The sequence below is a fragment of the Liolophura sinensis genome, chromosome 3 (assembly GCF_032854445.1).
Source record: "Liolophura sinensis isolate JHLJ2023 chromosome 3, CUHK_Ljap_v2, whole genome shotgun sequence".
Taxonomy (NCBI): domain Eukaryota; kingdom Metazoa; phylum Mollusca; class Polyplacophora; order Chitonida; family Chitonidae; genus Liolophura; species Liolophura sinensis.
The window spans coordinates 6,285,912-6,304,687 of record NC_088297.1 but is presented as its reverse complement, the minus strand read 5'-3'; the positions used below and the strand labels follow the sequence as shown (position 1 = coordinate 6,304,687).

The window sequence follows — 18,776 nt, the reverse complement described above, 5'->3', positions numbered from 1 at the left end:
TTAATACACATGCACTCTCTATATGTAGAGTATACACAACATGATTCTAACCCAAACCTAAAACAATTGTATTGAGGAATGCAGATTAAATATTTCCATGGGAGGAGACAAGTTAAGAGGCCCGAGACCATGGCGGCCACGTCTAGATCTAGCATCTGCTGTTTTGTCTGTTAAGCAGCCATGAAAAAAATAAATTGTCTGATTTTACGATGACTTGTCTTTACCATGGGTCTCTCGTCGTGAACATACTTGTATGTGTGTTGTTACTGGCTTTTTGCAGAAGAGTTGCTGGCAGCGGCCGACAATAGTAAAGAAAACAGCATGAACTTGTCTGTCATTTCGGCAGGTGGACCAGAGTCTGTAAGTACATGTGTACCAAGCTTCTAAATTGTTCTAGGGCCGATTCCATAAAGCCTTTGATCACTTCTCATGATCAAAATTTTGAACCTCATTACAACGCTTAGATTTTGGCATTGGAAATTGATATTTTGACGTTTTCAGATAAAATTTGTGAGGATATCAAACTTTTAATTACGAACACCCAAAAAAGTTTATAAAATTGTATTTCAAATATTTGACGTAAGTTAGGAATGGTTTTATTGACATACTTTCCATATATCAGTTTGTGTTCTTAACCAAATGAGTGTTAGCTTTAAACAGAGCAATATTTTGATATATGTTATTTGATGGGTGTTTTACACCATACTCAAGAATATTTCACTTATATGACAGCGGCCAGCATTATGGGAGGAAACTGTCTGGGGGGAACTCACGACCATCTGCAGGTTGCTGACAGACCTTTCCACTTACCGCTGGAGAGGAAGCCAGCATGAGCTGGACTCACAGCGACCGCATTGGTAGGAGGTTCCTGGGTCATTACACTGCGCTAGCGCGCTAACTGATTGAGCCATGGAGACCCCCAATATATTGAAATTAGTGAATCATAGTTTTCCCAGAAGTACAAAGACAACTAAGAACTGCATTAATTGGAATTGAAAGATGACCGTCTATTTCACCTGATGTTTGGTGTATAAAATTGGTCCTTCACAAGAACATGATGCCTTAAAAATGATACTTTTCATGCCAGCACTTTATTTTTCAGAAAACACAGGTGGAGTTACAAGTTGGACGAATCAAAAAGAAAGTCATATGAAACATGTTAAGTTTTAAGTGAAATATGGTAATTTATTTCTTGTTTAAGATGGAAATGTTTATATGACTAGTTTTTAAGGCACAATCACAATTGTGTGAAGATATCAGTGTGATCAGAATCTAGTACTACTAAGTGGTCTTTGGCTGGTTTTGCAGGTAGAGCTAAAGTATAGCTCTAGCTGCAGACAAATGGCCTTAAAAATGAGGTCAAAGGATAGGTCACCCTGCAGACAAATGGCTCTAACAAATGAGATCAAAGGATTGGTCTGCCGGCAGACAAAAGAAATGAGGTCAAACTGTTGGCCAGTCTGAAGATAAACAAATGAGATCAAAGGATTGGTACCCCTGCAGACAAATGACCCTAACAAGTGAGGTCAAAGTTTCAAATCCAGCTTTTACTTCTACTTCTGCTTAAAGTGTTCTTGACGAAGGACACTGGCTTGTTCTGAGCAGTCAGGTCTCATCCATCTTAACCTGATCACCATATTTGGTAGAGTGTTAAATGCTAATCATAAAAGCAACTTTATTACTTTAGGACAGTAATGATAATAATTGTGAGCTTTTTTTTTTTTTTTTAAAGGCTGAAAAAAACCGAAGACGAACAAGACAGAGGAATGGAAAGCCAGCCAAACGACGCCGAATTGTTGTAGCAGCAGACAGTGACGAATCAGGTGGGGTTTATCATGCTCTGGATCAGGATGTTTATAGCTTTTTAATACATTTTAGCCGACTTTCAGTGTGCGTGGTTAAGTGGAAGTCTTTGGTGTGGAGGAACGTTTGATACCCGAAATGCTACATAGATTTCTATGAGCGAGGGCCGCTCATCTTTCAAAATGCTGACAGTATTTAAGTGCCTGAGTAAATCTTGCAGTTCAGATTTTAAAGGCCTTTTTCCTGTGAACGTAGTAGATTTGAATCTCAGCCTTAGCTCATGGCGAACGGGCCACTAAATCCCACCCCTGTACACCGTCATAGTATTTAGTTTCTGTCACTGTATATATGTCGATTACGGCAAATCTTCAATCCTTTGTGGCATTCTCCAAGAGGGGTGTTGTGAATTGTATATACGGGATTCTGTAGTAAAATCTGGCTGGATATCTGAATTGTAAGGAAGGCTTTATGAACCAGTTCTGCTGTCAAATAGTCCTGCAGAGTGGTGTACTGTCTGGCCTCCAGTGAACAATCCTGTAGCAGAACAGACAAAAAGTCCCTCATGCAACATTACACATTCTGACTCTTAACTCGGATTGGCTCTCCAACTAACTTGTGTTTAGAGGTCTTATTTTCCCATACACACATTGTAACAAGGTGTGTAATGTTAGGTTTTAACTGTAAAACAGCTGAGGTTCCATAATGACCCAGACCCAAAATGGAAAAAATTTGGGCCAAATATGAAAACGAAAAAAAAAATATTTGATGTGACATAACAAGTACATGTACCATCAAGGCACGGTCTAGAATTTAGAATCCAAGCGTCTGTCTTCATTTATTTTCATATAAAAGCAATCTAAAAAAAGAATTACTAAAATGTATAAAGATTTCTTGTAAAGGTTTATCCCTTTTTCTGGACTGTCCAGTTGTAGCATTGTTGTGACCTTTGATATATTTTGATTGACAGGCGATGAATTCAAACCCCCCTCTGATGATGATAGTGAAAGTGATAGTGGAAGCAGTGGGGTGGATGAAAATGAAGTCTCGTCACCTGAATCAGCATCGGAAGTGGACTCTCCAGTCAAGGTAGTAGAAATTAAAGTTTTGCAGAGCGTGAACATCCGCTTGAGACAACCATGTGTGACATGGAATTTTGTAAAGTGACCATAAATTTTATAAAGGCATGAATAATGATACAAAGACCACTGATAACGTGGATCAACATTTTAAAATATGTATGGCCAGATCTTGTTTCTGGCAGTGTAGGAGTGTGGGGCTTACAGGCCCCAAGATTCTCCTCCGGGTTTTTGCTGTGATTGTCGATCTGCCTCTTTCCTTCACCCCCACACCCCATCCCCACCTCTCCCTCTCCCACTCTGGACAAAAGCCCTGTCCACACACATCTGGAAATACAAAAAATTACAAGACTACAGATAGCAATATTAGGTACTGAGACATTGCTGTGAATAGTACGCCAGACCGGGACTACTAGACACACTGTTACTTTCACCGCTGGCTTTGCCTGGATATTTGTGGTATATTCTACCAGCTTTTTGGTTTTCCTGAATGGACAGAACCTGGTTCAGTCTAAGTGTTCCAAAACCACTCAATCAGACCATTGAATGTGATTTGGATTTAGCAAATGAGACTTTATCTGACTTCAAACTGTGCAATTCTGTTGCCTTGTCACTGGGGATACTGCGAAAGACAAAATATATACTAGTACGGTGTAGTGTTGGTACTCTTTGGCTGAGCGATGTCATACCAAGTATCTCACTGAGGCAGCACTGTGGCTGAGCGATGTCATGCCAGGTGTCTCAGTGAGGCAGCACTGTGGCTGAGCGATGTCATGCCAAGTATCTCACTGAGGCAGCACTGTGGCTGAGCGATGTCATGCTAAGTGTTTCACTGAGGCAGCACTGTGGCTGAGCGATGTCATGCCAGGTGTCTCAGTGAGGCAGCACTGTGACTGAACGGTCATGCCAGGTGTCTGTGAAGCAGCACTGTGGCTGAGCGATGTCATGCAAAGCATCTCACTTTGGCAGCACTGTGGCTGAGCGATGGTTTTACAGGAAATAACTGTTTTCAAAATTTTTTGAAGACAATGAAGGAAAATATGTTTAAAGAATGTGATGTGATGTTACATTAGGTCGCCATATTTTATCCTACTTTAAATGTCTTTTATCGTGGATAGAAAATCCTAAAAAGTAACACCCAATCGAAACACTGTACATATATCTGATACCAATGAATGCATGTGATATCGTATAAACCATATTATTTTATTTATGCAGAATTCGAGAAAGAGGAAACGATCAGCAGGCACAAAATCTGAGAAAAAGTCCTCCCAGGAAAGTCTTGAGTCGTTTTCTGCCTCGTCAACTCCTCGCCGAAACACCAACTGCTCCCCATCATTTACCCCAACAGTCGGAGCTAAAACAAAGTCCAAATTGGCCTCTTTCTCGGCACCAGAAATGGTGAGACTTTCTCAGATTACAGCTACAGAGATGCTTTCGCCTCAAGAAACAAGCTTTTTGAAGCGTTTAAAAGTTTTCATTTTACACTTTCTGAAAAATGCTTGGTCCTACCTGTAGCTTTTTTTTTAATGAGGAGCCTCTGTGACTTATTGGGTGGCGTAATGACCCAGGAGCCTCTCACCAATGTGGTCGCTGTGAGTTCAGCTCATGCAGGTTGCCTCCCTGGCTGTACATAAGAAATTCTGCCAGCCACCTGTGGATGGTTGTGGCTTGCTTGGTTTCCTCCTACCATAATGCTCGCTGCTGTCTTATGAGTAAAATATTCCTATATTACAGCGTAATAAAATAATTTTAAAATAATAAATTATTAAAAATGAAATAATAAATTTTAAATAAAATAAATAAATTTATTACGAATCAAATAAATAAATTAAACGAATCAAATAAATAAAATAAAGAAATATTTTTAACAGGCTTCTTTTCTTTTTTTTCTCCCTGAAGAGTTCAAGCCCTGAAGGGGAGACAACAACTGTTTTCAAGCATCTTCAGCTGGAGTTCCTGAAGCCAGACAAGATCAGGTGAGGTTCAAAGGAAAGCAACAACGCGATGATTCTCCTCTAACTGACGATGGATTTACTTCTCAGTCTGTCAACAAACAGTTGTCCATAACAATTCATTGCATTGAGTGGAAACTTCATACAGGACTTCATCGTTACAAAGTTGTAAATCTAAATGTCAAATATATGGCTGTTTTTTGTCTTATTTTTAGTTCGCTGTAGATTGAAACTTGGATCCGGTTCGAGTTTTTGGACCAATTCATTAATTTTGGACAAAATTGGTAGAGGACGTGCATTACAACATTGTTAACTTTCTTTATAAGGTTTAACAGACAGGGGCCTCTGCGGCTCAGTTGGTTAGCGCGCTAGCGCAGCGTAATGACCCAGGAGTCTCTTACCAATGCAGTCGCTGTGCGTTCAAGTCCAGTTCATGCTGGCTTCCTCTCCGGCCGTACGTGGGAAGGTCTGCCAGCAACCTGTGGATGGTCGTGGGTTTCCCCCGGGCTGTGCCCGGTTTCCACCCACCATAATGCTGGCCGCCGTCGTATAAGTGAAATATTCTTGAATACGGCGTAAAACACCAATCCCAAAAAAAAAAAATCATCTAACAGAAAAATTAGTAAACATATTGTCACTTTAGGTATCCGCTGGAGTAATTTGTTAGTCTTGCTCCATCAAAACTTTAATCAAGGCATTTTTGTTGTTCACACAGGTGTGGTGACAAATGGTATTCTCTCATACTTAAATGTTTGAGGCAGTGATCTTTAAACAATGCTTAGAATTCTGGACAAAGTTGCAGAACACCTGGAATACTTTGGGGGAGAGACCATATTAAACTGAAGAGTTATTTACATGGCAGGGTACATTGTACAGGGTGTAGTAAAAGTGCTTGGGTTTTAACGTCGTACTTAACAATTTTTCAGTCATATGATGACGAAGGAATCCTTAGAGTGCATGTAATGTGCCTCCTTATGTAGTGCTGCTTCACTAAGGCGCCTTACCGAAGAGAAGTAATCTGCCACACCAGGAGCCATTATACTGATAACAGGTCAACCAGTCATTACACTAAGTTACAACTTCCTCTTTCAAAGTCATAGGTGTGACGCGACCCAAGATTGACACTGGATCCACCGCCCCCAAAAGTGGATGCTCTTTAAGCTGTGCTGTTGGGGCTGGTGTAATAAGAAGTCAGACGCAAAAAAAGAAGTCAAGACAGAGAAGGAGAATAAAAAACAAAAGTGGTCAAAGCAAGTGCTTGGATGACCTTAAAAGAGTTAGAAAAAAAATATTTCTCTTCAGCAGTGAATGGAACCAAAGTAAAAATTATTTGAAAGCTGTATGCAGGTATGGGTATACCAGTCTACATGTGTGTTTGTTACATTTGAAGGTTATTGTTTCAGGGACAAGGACAGAAGATTGCGGACAGACCCTGAATATGATCCCAGAACTCTCTACATTCCGGATTCCTTCCTGAAAGACACAACACCTGTAAGTGAAAATAAGTGTGCTTCCAGCAGAATGAAGTGTAAAAACTATAAATACATTTGCCCTAATTGCTCAACCTTTTCGCATATGAAAGAGCAACTTTCTTTGCAATTAATACATATTTTGAAACTACACTCATTGCACTGGCCAATTTCAGGGCTTCACGAAAAGTATAATGTTATCAATCTTCACAGTATAATGGCATCAGAATGTGCTTGAATAAACACCTTACAAACATGAGAAAAAATTGCAGAATGACAGGATCATGTTTTCACCTGAACTTTGACCTGTAATAACCCACTTTCACAAGCACATGAAGGCCTTAAAGGATTAGTGTCCAGATTTAGCTACTTGTCCTAAGTATAAAGATTATAACCTGTTTAACAGTGTGTTACCAGGAGGGCCTCTGAGAAATGTAATTATGACTTAAAGTACACCAAAAACAATACGTTTACTACCCTAGCCAATCTCCAGCCGGCCGTAAGGTAAACTCTCAGCGGGTGATGTCATAGATGGCCAATCCAAGTCTAGCTGGCCTAAATAACCTGAGAATTTGTATCAAAATGATGTGATTTTCAAGATGGATTCTAACTAGGCAAAAGCAATTACACTGTTGTATCAGTTTGAACCTGCAGTGGACGATGTTGAAGTTACAGTTTATGACACAGGCTTCTCTGCTCAGACTTTAGAGTTTTCAGACGTTGAATTTAAACTTTGTCCAGGCATTTTCAATCGCTCTTGCAATGCGGACTGGTTAGCTGTAGCTTTATCCTGTGTTACACTGTAGGTCTACATTTCGTGTGTATATCAGATTTAATTTTTACTATTCTTTCCTTCTGTCCGCTTCACAATAAATATCATTGTATTTCCCGAGTGGATTTACTTCAAAAATGGGTTCGCAGGCAATTAATTTTCGTGCATTTAATCAAGGCAATACTGAAAAAACCTCTTCTAACTGTTCAATTTTCCTCTGGCATGTTAAACAGGTACATGTGTTTTGAAAAGTGTCTTTAATCCTCTTGTTTCGCTAATCCTCGGTATCTGGATCAGAGATTAAAACACTGGAGGATGGATTATCACTCTGTAAGATTGCTTTCGCACCTACCCTGAGCAGTATTCAAAGAGATGTCACTTGTTCTCGATCTGTGATGAGTAAATTTGATGAACTCTGGCTTTGTTTTACACCCACCAAGCCATCTCACCAGAGTTTATATGCATCTATTTAAAGCTAGATTTTTCCTCTGTGCTGTTAAAATTTAGCTTCCCGCAAGGATTTCTTATCCCAGCTCTTGCCTGCCTGGCAAATATTTGGTTGTGTTTGGTGGGGATAAGACCCTTCTTTCTTGTGCAGTGAATCCATGCTCAAGTTGTCTGGAAACTTGAAAAAAATCCAGGGTTCTTTGACGACCATTTCGTGGAGAAATTTGATATACTTGTTGTCACTTGTGTGGTTTTTTAATGCTAAACTAAATGGTGAAGGTCTGACAGCTGTTGATGGTTGGACTTGTATGACGTCATTCGGCGGAGACTACCAAGTGTTGGCGGAAAAAATGCATAAACCCAGCCTCATTATCTAGTGATTTTAATGCCTTTCTACTCGGATGAATGTACTTTGATTGAATATTTTTTTTTATATATATATTTATTTATTTTTACATATATTATATATATATGTAACAGTATATGCAGGGAAAGCTAATTATGAATAAATTATCAGTCTGGACACTAATCCTTTAAATGACACTTCTGTTGACAATAATAAAGTTTTCTTGGTAAAAAATTAATCAAAGTTAACTGAAACTCATAATTGGCCCAAGAATGTAGATGAATCGAGCAAAAATGTGTCACTTGTATAAACCAAACTTAGGTGAAACGCTGTATTTTTCAAACTGATCGATTACCAGCAAGATGAATAATTAACTGGCTTGATCATGCTTGCTGTTTATGAACAACAGTCCACTTTTGGAATAAGATTTGTATTTTTGTAGGCCATGCGTCAGTGGTGGGAAATCAAACGAGCTCATTTTGACACAGTTTTATTTTTTAAGGTGAGTGGTTACAGTTGTGATCTGTCCAAACTACAGAGTCGGGATAACTATCATTTCAAACAGTTTACAGCTTGTACAGCCAGACATTTGTGTATTTGATATGAAGACAAATTTGAAGTGAAAGAAACTTTATAATGTGGTTGATTTTAAATATAGTGAACTTTTATTAGTTTTTAGGGGCCTCCGTGGCTCAGTTGGTTAGCGTGTTAGCGCAGCGTAATGACCCAGGAGTCTCTCACCAATGCAGTTGCTGTGAGTTCAAGACCAGCCCACGCTGGCTTCCTCTGCGGCCATATGTGGGAAGGTCTGTCAGCAACCTGTGGATGGTCGTGGGTTTCCCCCGGGCTGTGCCCGGTTTCCACCCACCATAATGCTGGCCGCCGTCGTATAAGTGAAATATTCTTGAGTACGGCGTAAAACACCAATCAAATAAATAAATAAATATTAGTTTCTATTTTGCTTTTGCGAAGTTGACATCAGTGGAGCTGATTACTGTAAATGACCCAAAGTTTTGCCCTTAGCAGTTAGTCTATGCTCCTACCTCCAACAGTTCATGTTTTCCTCAGTTTTAATCATAATAATTTTTACACATGCACTTCGCATCAGGTTCATTGTTTTATTATCGTTATTTTGTGATAAATGGGAATTTCTCAGAAAACTCTGTGGATATAAAGCATAACCACCCAGTACCTTTGCACATTTGGAGTGTCATGTTAAGTATCCATTTTCAAACTACAGGGCTATGCCATATACAAAGCTGTAGCAGAAGTTAGCACACTGCAGATCAATACTTGCAAACTAGGCCGACCAGCAGAGGGACAGGAAGGTGTCAAACTGTAATCAAAGCGACACTTACATACATGTACGTGCGTTTGTACCACTGCGGCTGAACATTTCTTGTTAGTTCAGGCATAATTTGAAAGGCTTTCAGCTTTTGCCCATATTTCATAAACATGAATACTTAATACTAATCAAGTCCCCGCAGATGAAATTTGAGTCCTACAGATTGGTTTTATCTACATGTAAATATGAGCCACTTACGATCACAGGACGCGAAATTTCCACGTGTCTACCCATTGATGACATGATATTTGCTGGCGAAAGGTAAAACAATAATCGCACCTGCCGTGGGTGACACGTAAATCACCTGTGGGAAAAACTGTATTCAGGAAATCATGAAACAATGCATTTCATTTTGATATAAAGTCAGTGACGGTGTTGCGCTAACTCCTGATGTGATCCCCCAAGCAAATCCTGTCTCCTGATATGCCAGACTCGCACAAAGTGGTACCAAAAAGGTCTAACAGTAAATCGTCATGGTTTGTGGAAACCCCACACATTGGTTGCATAATGAGGGCTCTCAGTAGATAATTGTTCACCAGATAACGGTGTGAGAGGACTTCCACAGAGGCCTATCCCAAACAGTCGGTTCATCTGCAGTGCATATTGTGCATGTACATTCCCTGTGTGGCGTGGTCATACTTTGAGACAGTGTTTGGAATTTCAAGGTTTGTAGTAGACGTCACCTGAGAGATGTCCATGTATACCTACTAGTCGGGAGACCTGCACACCTCACTGTCAGTGACTTGACCGACGTGGCCAGGATTTGCACCCAGAGCTGCTAAGCGCCATGCAGGGTAACGAAACGGGCGAGGGGCTAATCACTCTTTTGTCATCTTGCCGACAGTTTCTCAGGTGCGAAACTTAAGGTCATTTACCGTATGTTCTGTTTATTTCAGATGGGAAAATTTTATGAGTTGTTCCACATGGATGCGGCTATCGCTGTCAATGAATTAGGTCTGATCTACATGAAGGTAAGTCGAAATGGTCATGAAATTGTTCACAATGATTTTAGACTTTCAGATTTTGTCCTTTTATGTGTCTGTTAGGGACTGTCCCCCATAAATCGTGTACTTCCCTCTTGTATTCTACGATTGACATATAGGATTCAAACTTACACCTGTTGTTTGAGCTAACATATTTGTTCTCACAATATGCGTGTGTTGACTAGGAGTACAGGGGAGAAAAGGAAGGGGACAGGCGCCATGTGGGCGTGGAATAAAAACGAGTATATTTTCCCTCATAAGTGAGAATACCTAAAAGGTAAACAGTCCACACTTTCTCGAGGAGAAAAAGTCCATTTTTTTTGGCATGGAGAATTCACCATCCCCGGGATTCGAATCTAAATATTAGTCCTTTACATTTGACAAATAATTTCAGCAAAGTATTTGAAATGGGTTACATTTTAAATAGCTATGATTTGTCCGAGAAAATAATAAAAATGGGCAAAAACTAGTGTGACTGTTTTTATGGTGATGTACATGCATTTATTGGTGAATACTTTAAAACTGCCAAGATTAAGAAATAAATAAAATATACAGGATTAACGATACACAGTATTAAAATCATAATTTCGTAATACATATAGGGATATGTTTCAAGTCTTCACAGGATTGACTGAATTTGAGAATCATAGAACAATTTTTGTGTGTTGTGTGTTTTTGCTGCTAATAAGTATTTAAATTACTTCAGCCTGATCCCTGTAGGTTTCTGAGAGGAGGAAGGGGGTTCACCCTGGGGCTGTGGAAGGGTCTCGTGGGTTCACCCTGGGGCTGTGGAAGGGTCTCGTATCCACTGGAGGGCATGGGATTTTTTTGTGTAAAATCTTTAATCAACAGACATTTATTATAAAATAATACCCATATTCCGGGAATAATGACACTGTATGGTTCGTTCAGGAAAGTAACAAAACCCTGTAACACGTCGATAAAACCCAATTCTTCGTTAATCTAAATTCTCGTCTGTTTTGTCTTTTGAGTGCAAAAAAATCATAGCACAATATATGAGGTCACAAAGTCTAACATTCAGCAACAAATTTGTTGTAGTTGCACGTCCGCAACATCTTTCCCTTTCTCGATGAACTTTATTTTCAACCTTGTTCCTACTTTCATATACGTTGTGTCTGAAACAGTGACTTCAAACAAAATATTATAGGCATAGACATGAGTTTCAGAAAGGAACTTGCGCATTTAAGTTGTGTAAATCAACAGCATACAGGGTTGTCGTTACATGTGTGCGTGATTCTGACGAATTAACATAATGGCATGGAGAATAACCTGTGCAGAGCGCAATGAGCCCGTGATATAGTTACGGTAAGTTTTCAGTCACAGAATGTCCCGTTGCAGTATCAGACTGGAGCAAGAAAGTCTGGTGTTTAGCCACATGATGGAAATGCCTCTGAATGTCTAAGTTGACATATTAAGGTTAAGCGATGGTCGAGCTCTCCCTCCCCCTCTCTCTCAAAGCATGCAATCTTCCTGTTCAAGGGCGTAATTGCCATTGTCTGCTTTCGTTTCCCCCAACTGTGTCTGAGGACTGCTTTCAGCCTGCTCTGTTGTAAAAACTAAAGTCCTGTTTCAAATAACTGTGTCTGCGACTGTTTCAAATTATCGTCCCAACACCAATTGTTTGCAATATCGCAGACAAAATTTTTGTGCTATTTGAAGGCACATGATTTGTGGAGACAGTCCCTTAGTGTCATCTACAATTTATATAAGGACAAGCAATGAATGTACCTCAAGGCTTATGAAAGATCCAGGCTCCTGATCATGAAGCTGTCCTTGACTTAAGACAGATTTAGTTGTTGCTTCAAAACAATTCACTGTGCTAAAATTGTGACCTAATTACCTTATACATTTTTATTTTAATACATATATTTGTCTTAGACTTGATAAAAGTGAAAATTAGTGATTTTATTTAAATCTGCCTCCACCACAGTTAACTTATTACAAAATCTGACTAAAGTCTAAGACGGCTTTATGATTTGGGGGTCTGTCATGTGACCTACCCATACATGTAAACTATGAACGGTCTCAAAATTTGGCCTGCATCAAGGTAGGCTGATGAATTCAAATATCAGTGTACCGTCTACAACTTATATGTTAATCACACTGTCAGTATTAAATAAATTTATCTAGTCTTTAGAAAATGAGAGTTGTCTTCCCCAACCCATTGTGCAAATTGCCTGACACACAGAGACTTTGTTTATTGTTGGCTATGTAACAAGTACGTGTAAGTTATGAAGATGATCCATATATTATGTATACATACACATATTAGTACATTAATTATTTTGTCCTGAGTTTTAGATAATAAGACTTTATGCTGATTTGTTGTCTGTGTTAGGGAGACTATGCTCACTCTGGCTTCCCGGAGATCGCTTATGGTCGCTATGCTGACACGCTCATACAGAAAGGCTACAAGGTTGCCAGAATAGAACAAACAGAAACGCCCGAAATGATGGCGGAAAGGTGTAAAACTAGTAAGTTTAGAGCTGGAGGCTTTTTTTTACTCTTATTTTTCATTTTATTTTACAAATCGTGTGTACCTTGTTCCATTGAGGAAATGTGCCAGTACCTTCAAGGTGATCATAACGAATCTGTATTGTGTTCACTCCAATGATCAGAAACAGTTAGAATTTCAGTTTTGTATTTCGCATGTTCTTATGTACATTGCACTTTGTTAGACACATATAACAGCTTAGCATTATGAATTTATGCAAACGTAAAGTCATTTTGAACATTGAACATTTTATGGGCGGTGACCAGTGTGATAGTGGGAGGAAACCTGGCACTAACAGGGAAAACCCACGATCATCCGCAGGTTGCTGACAGACCTTCCCACTTACAACCAAGGAAGGAGCCAGCATGAAGGGGCTTGAACTTTATTTGTATTGTTATGTCTGCTTCCAGGTGTAAAAACTACCAAATTTGACAAAGTTGTGAAGCGTGAAATCTGTAGGATCACATCCAAGGGGACAAAGACTTTCAGCTTTATCGACGGAGATACAAGTGAGGCTCAGAACAACTACCTGCTGGCGGTGGCTGAAAAGGTAAGTGTGTTGATCACAAACTGTACCGAAACACTGAGGTACAGGTGAGGCTCAGAACAACTACCTGCTGGCGGTGGCTGAAAAGGTAAGTGTGTTGATCACAAACTGTACCGAAACACTGAGATACAAGTGAGGCTCAGAACAACTACCTGCTGGCGGTGGCTGAAAAGGTAAGTGTGTTGATCACAATCTGTACTGAAACACTGAGATACAAGTGAGGCTCAGAACAACTACCTGCTGGCAGTGGCTGAAAAGGTAAGTGTGTTGATCACAAACTGTACCGAAACACTGAGATACAAGTGAGGCTCAGAACAACTACCTGCTGGCGGTGGCTGAAAAGGTAAGTGTGTTGATCACAATCTGTACTGAAACACTGAGATACAAGTGAGGCTCAGAACAACTACCTGCTGGCGGTGGCTGAAAAGGTAAGTGTGTTGATCACAATCTGTACCGAAACACAGAGTTGGCTATTCACGATGTCATTTTATGATGTTAGAGTTTTGTAAATGACCACTTTGGTGGCCTAATGGTTGGAGCATCTGCCTTGAAGTCGGGCGATCCTGGGTGGGGTCATACCAAAGGCTTTAAAAATGGCACTTGTTGCTTCCACGCTTGGCACTGAGCACTCAACTCAGAGAGGTTAGAGCAAGGAAACAGGACTGTTGGCCCAGTGCCATCTAATGTGACTGGGTGGGGTGTCATGTCTGGTGTCTTCAGCATGATACTGCAGTGGTGGCAGCACTTCGGTAGCATGGACTCGCTCCGCCACAAGGAGAGACAATATATGTACACACACCTAATGAGTCCGTGTGGTCGTATGACTGAAAAATTGTTACGGACGAAGTTTAACCACAAACATACGTACATACGTAAGTTTCCTCCAGCCATAAAAACTGACCATTGTCATGTGAATGAAAAAGCTTGGGACAAGGTTGTGAACAAAAGCGCATATCAGTATAACTTATCACTACAAATGTGCTGTTTGTTTAACAAGCAAGAAATTTAGTCATCGTTTACACACAGTTAATTGAGATGTTTCGTGTGTTATCCAGGAGGCATCCCAGAATGGCCTGAGCTTATTTGGGGTTTGTTTTGTGGATACGTCCATCGGCACCGTACATGTAAGTTACTCACTGGCAGCTAGTCATCTCTGTTCTGTTCACAGCCTTTATATAATTGGTTGTAGAATGAAAAAAAGTTACTTCTCATTTCATTTGTAGAATTCAACAAATATTAACCTGACTGAAAGAAATACAGTTCGTTCTATTTTCATTTAATCGGTTAAATTTGAGCTCTGCATTCTGTGGACTCCAAGGCCTTAACATTTCTGGTTATATATGCTGTTATTTTGAGTGTTCTGCACATTAAAATGGAGTTCTGGGGGCGGGGGGAATAGGAGGGAAGGCAAGGGAAAAAGTGGAGGGGAGCTGTTGTTGTTTTTTTACGGCTGAAGACTCAAGCCCACATGGACAATATTTGTTGTAGCAGATGTTTCGGAGTATCAGTTAGCTGCCCATGAGCAACATTTGTTTTCTATTTTTGAAGATTACAGTGTTGAAAGACTGTCACATGATACGTTCAAGGTCATGTGACCCCAAAAAGTTGAGTCACAGCTTCCATTTGTATGAACCCACATGACATTTCTTGGACCCTGATTGGTTGATGTAGACGTCATTGGATCTCACAAGATCCAGATTGCCCGCAGACAAGCGAAATCATGTGCCCGCCTCATATGTTTCTAGATTTTTTGTTGCCCAAAATTGTACAAGCTGAATCTTTGGATGGAGTGAATTTTTGTTGTTACCTGCACACGAGTAAATTTCGTGGATTTTTATATGCCCCTGCCATTGGGCCGGGCATATTATCAGAGTTCGCACGCGTCCTTGAAGAACTTGAAAGTACTTGAATTTTATTTTGGTAATTAAAGGACTGGAAAGTCCTTGAATTTGACCATTTTTATGTGGAGGTCTTTGAAAGCACTTGATTTTGTGTGTGTCACGTCAATAAAGTTATTCGGTGGTAAGAATCTGTGAATCAACTGGCAACGTGCATGCGCCTAAAGCGGCCGCCAATGGTATGTACGCAGTCATAGTTTTGCGCCACTACACACTAAGATCGCCATTTTTTTGTTTGGCGGTAAGAACTTACGCTGTAGTCATTGAGAGTGATTTGGTGCGTGAAAAAACCATTAGAGACACCAGGCAACTGTCTTTTTAGTGATGAATGGCTGCAGTTCCCAGATTTCAAGGACTAGCTTGTGCGCAACACCAGCAGTGTCAATCGGGCATACTGCCGATTGTGTCTTCGAAGTATAGATGTCTCCAGTATGGGCAAGTTCACCCTGGACTACTGGTGACTGACAGTGGTGCTGTTAACAAACACGTGCGTACCGGTCGAATGCCACGGCATGGCTGTACCACGCTTATGAAATGACCTATAAAAGTATTGAAGTTGCCCCTGTTGTCACAGTTTGTATGCGAAAGCGGAGATTGTGACTGTCGTTTGAGGTACTTGAATTTGTATTTTAAGTAATTGAAAGTACTTGAAAAGTCCTTGAATTTTTACGGCTGTCGGGCGTGCGAACCCTGTATTATGTTAGAGCGATTTTGTCTGTCTGTCGCTCCGTCCATATTCGTGTCCAAGCCATATTTTCAGTTGTTTTAATGTTTGGTGGATACATACGTACACAGATGAGGATGTGTAGCGACTCACATCTGTCTATTTCCGCAGTTATCATGCTTACCAGATTGCCATTTCCCTATGTATACTATACCATAAATGATTTGATTTTGTGTCGGGCTAGAACTCCAACAGTTTTCCGCAGAGATTTAATTTTTGGTGGATACATAGATGCATACATGACGATGTGTCGCGACTCACATTTGTCCATTTCCGTGGTTGTCATGGGTAACCAGATACTCATTTTCCTTATGTATGCTGTATATGTAAATAGAAATGATTTTGTGTCCAGGTTACAACTCCAACTGTTTTCTGCATGAAGTTTTCATTTCTGGTGGATACATTTTGTGCAGTTGTCACGTTAACCACATATCTGTCATCAACACCCATAAAGATTTCCCTCAGGGGTTGTCACCACAGTGCTGCTGGTAATCTTTTATACATTTCAAACAAATGCATTTGTTGGGGCCTAGGTTGTGTTCACCTAAACTCCTGTTTCTTGTTTGGATCAAGAAATCTTGTTTTCAACAACAGATGTTGTCCGTGTGCACTGGGTTGAGAATTATTAAAATGAAACCTTGTGTCTAGTGGGTTACTCCCTCTAAAAAATTTTTGTACATTTGTGTTGATGGTACCTTGCTCTCAATAAGAGGTCATGCCTTAGAAATTTTGTTAGTAACTTGCTAATGGATCAGTGGTTTACTCAGTGCACTTTGGTTTTCACCTCCAGTACATGTATAACTGATTTGTTACGCTTATGTGTTCACAGATTGGTCAGTTCTCAGATGACAGGTACTCGTCACGTCTGCGTACCTTGATTGCACATTACACACCTGTGCAGGTAAGTAGTTATAAAGCAACTTGGAGCACCTTTCATAAAATATCTTAACATCTTTGTGGATGTTAAAAAAAAAAAAATTTCTATCAAATTCCAGTGAAAACTTAAATATTTAGGGCCATTTTCTGGAGGGACAGGGAGGTTAGCCCCATTGAGCATATCATTAATGATGGTCAAAGTGAAGGACTGCGCTTCCATGGATGAAGGTGTGAGATTCTTGACTTCAAAGATGGGAACATTGGTTCAGACAATTCAGTCAGACCAAAGACTTCATAAACAAAGAAAACACAAACGTGAATAATAACTCAAATTTACCCGTTCAGGAAAATGGTTTGATTCAGTCTTTCCATCGAGTAGAATGCCTTTAAGACAGGATTTTATGGTGGTCTCTTGGACTCCAGTGAGTGTAAATAATGTTGCATCTGTATTCCTTCTCTTGGAATAATTTGCATTTACAACAGTATATGTATGTGTATATTTATTTATTTATTTGATTGGTGTTTTACGCCGTACTCAAGAATATTTCACGTATACGACAGCGGCCAGCATTATGGTGAGAGGAAACTGGGCAGAGCCCGTGGGAAACCCACGACCACCCACAGGTTGCTGGAAGGTCTGGCCGGAGAGAAAGCCAGCATATACATGTATATTGAATGTGGAGTAGTCTGTATGTTCAGTGGCCAACACTTGAAATGATGCCATTGGTCACCAGATGAGGTTAGAAAAGACCACTGTGGAGTCCAGTGTTTTAGATGCATTGTATTCGGTTGTGTGAATCTGACCATTTAATCCCAGGACCGTCATGACAGTGTTTTAATGGCCTTTGAAATGACATATATTTTATATTAGTATTGTCTTTGCCTATAGACATACATGTAGTAAGAGGATATGGTATGACCTTAGCGACAGAGTGTTTCTAGTTCCTCTGATATGGCAGACTGAAGAGCCTTGTAAGACCTTCACATTGAACGTTGATTTGTAGCGTAAATAAACTCGCTCAAAGATAAACCAAAAAACAACTTAAGGTTATATTATTTGTTGTCTTATTTTCCGACAGATTCTGTTTGAGCGTGGGAAAATGACTAGTCGGACTCATCAGGTGCTGAACTCCAATCTGACCTCCGTTATAAAGGAAGGTTTGACATCTGGCACAGAATTTTGGGATAGCAGCAAGACCCTGAAGAAACTGGCAGAGGCGGACTACTTTACTGAGGAAGGACACACAGGTGTGAAATGGCCAGGTGTCGTTCAGGAGATGATCTCAGAAAGTGAGTTGTTGATGATAAATACAAAGGAAACAAAAGAAAAAAAACCTGTTTTTGTTTCATTTCCCTGTTTTTTTCGCCAAACTTGATGCACAATGAAACCGTCTGTGAGAGCAGAGTAGGGCATTTATACAGTATGTGAAGGCCATGATTTGAATGCTGTGATTTACAAAGTGAAAAATTGTCAGCTTGCAAATGAATATTAACTGAAGGGTTCCAGTGAAAAGTTTAGGAATGATTATATCAAATGTATAACTGATTAAAGTGTGTATCTAAAGTCTTGTGAAAGTATGAAATAATGTGAAAACTTGAAGTACTACAGGTAAACCCATTGAGTTTTAAGCTGTTGTTAGGAGAGGAAATAGCTGATAGCTTATGCCGCAGGCCCCCCACAACCTTCAGACAATAAGATCTGTGTGAGAAGAGATAGCGTAGTCTGCACGTCCCCCACAACCTTCAAGCAATAAGATCCATGTGACAAGAGGAAATAGCTGATAGCTTATGCCGCAGGCCCCCCACAACCTTCAGACAATAAGATCTGTGTGAGAAGAGATAGCGTAGTCTGCAGGTCCCCCACAACCTTCAAGCAATAAGATCCATGTGACAAGAGGAAATAGCTGATAGCTTATGCCGCAGGCCCCCCCACAACCTTCAGACAATAAGATCTGTGTGAGAAGAGATAGCGTAGTCTGCAGGTCCCCCACAACCTTCAAGCAATAAGATCCATGTGACA

The 18,776-nt window shown here is 40.1% G+C and overlaps 1 protein-coding gene across 1 annotated transcript in view; it reads left to right on the top strand.

Annotated features, from left to right (window-relative positions):
- Positions 1 to 18,776, top strand: part of LOC135463551 (DNA mismatch repair protein Msh6-like) — a 40,810-nt gene that overhangs the window by 4,142 nt on the left and 17,892 nt on the right. Inside the window, exons 4-16 of the mRNA XM_064740815.1 lie at positions 281 to 360; positions 1,733 to 1,823; positions 2,771 to 2,892; positions 4,098 to 4,280; positions 4,782 to 4,858; positions 6,238 to 6,325; positions 8,311 to 8,370; positions 10,110 to 10,184; positions 12,556 to 12,691; positions 13,122 to 13,261; positions 14,314 to 14,382; positions 16,710 to 16,781; positions 17,836 to 18,046. Coding sequence (XP_064596885.1) covers positions 281 to 360; positions 1,733 to 1,823; positions 2,771 to 2,892; positions 4,098 to 4,280; positions 4,782 to 4,858; positions 6,238 to 6,325; positions 8,311 to 8,370; positions 10,110 to 10,184; positions 12,556 to 12,691; positions 13,122 to 13,261; positions 14,314 to 14,382; positions 16,710 to 16,781; positions 17,836 to 18,046 — 1,404 coding nt within the window. The remainder of the gene's footprint in view (positions 1 to 280; positions 361 to 1,732; positions 1,824 to 2,770; positions 2,893 to 4,097; positions 4,281 to 4,781; positions 4,859 to 6,237; positions 6,326 to 8,310; positions 8,371 to 10,109; positions 10,185 to 12,555; positions 12,692 to 13,121; positions 13,262 to 14,313; positions 14,383 to 16,709; positions 16,782 to 17,835; positions 18,047 to 18,776) is intronic.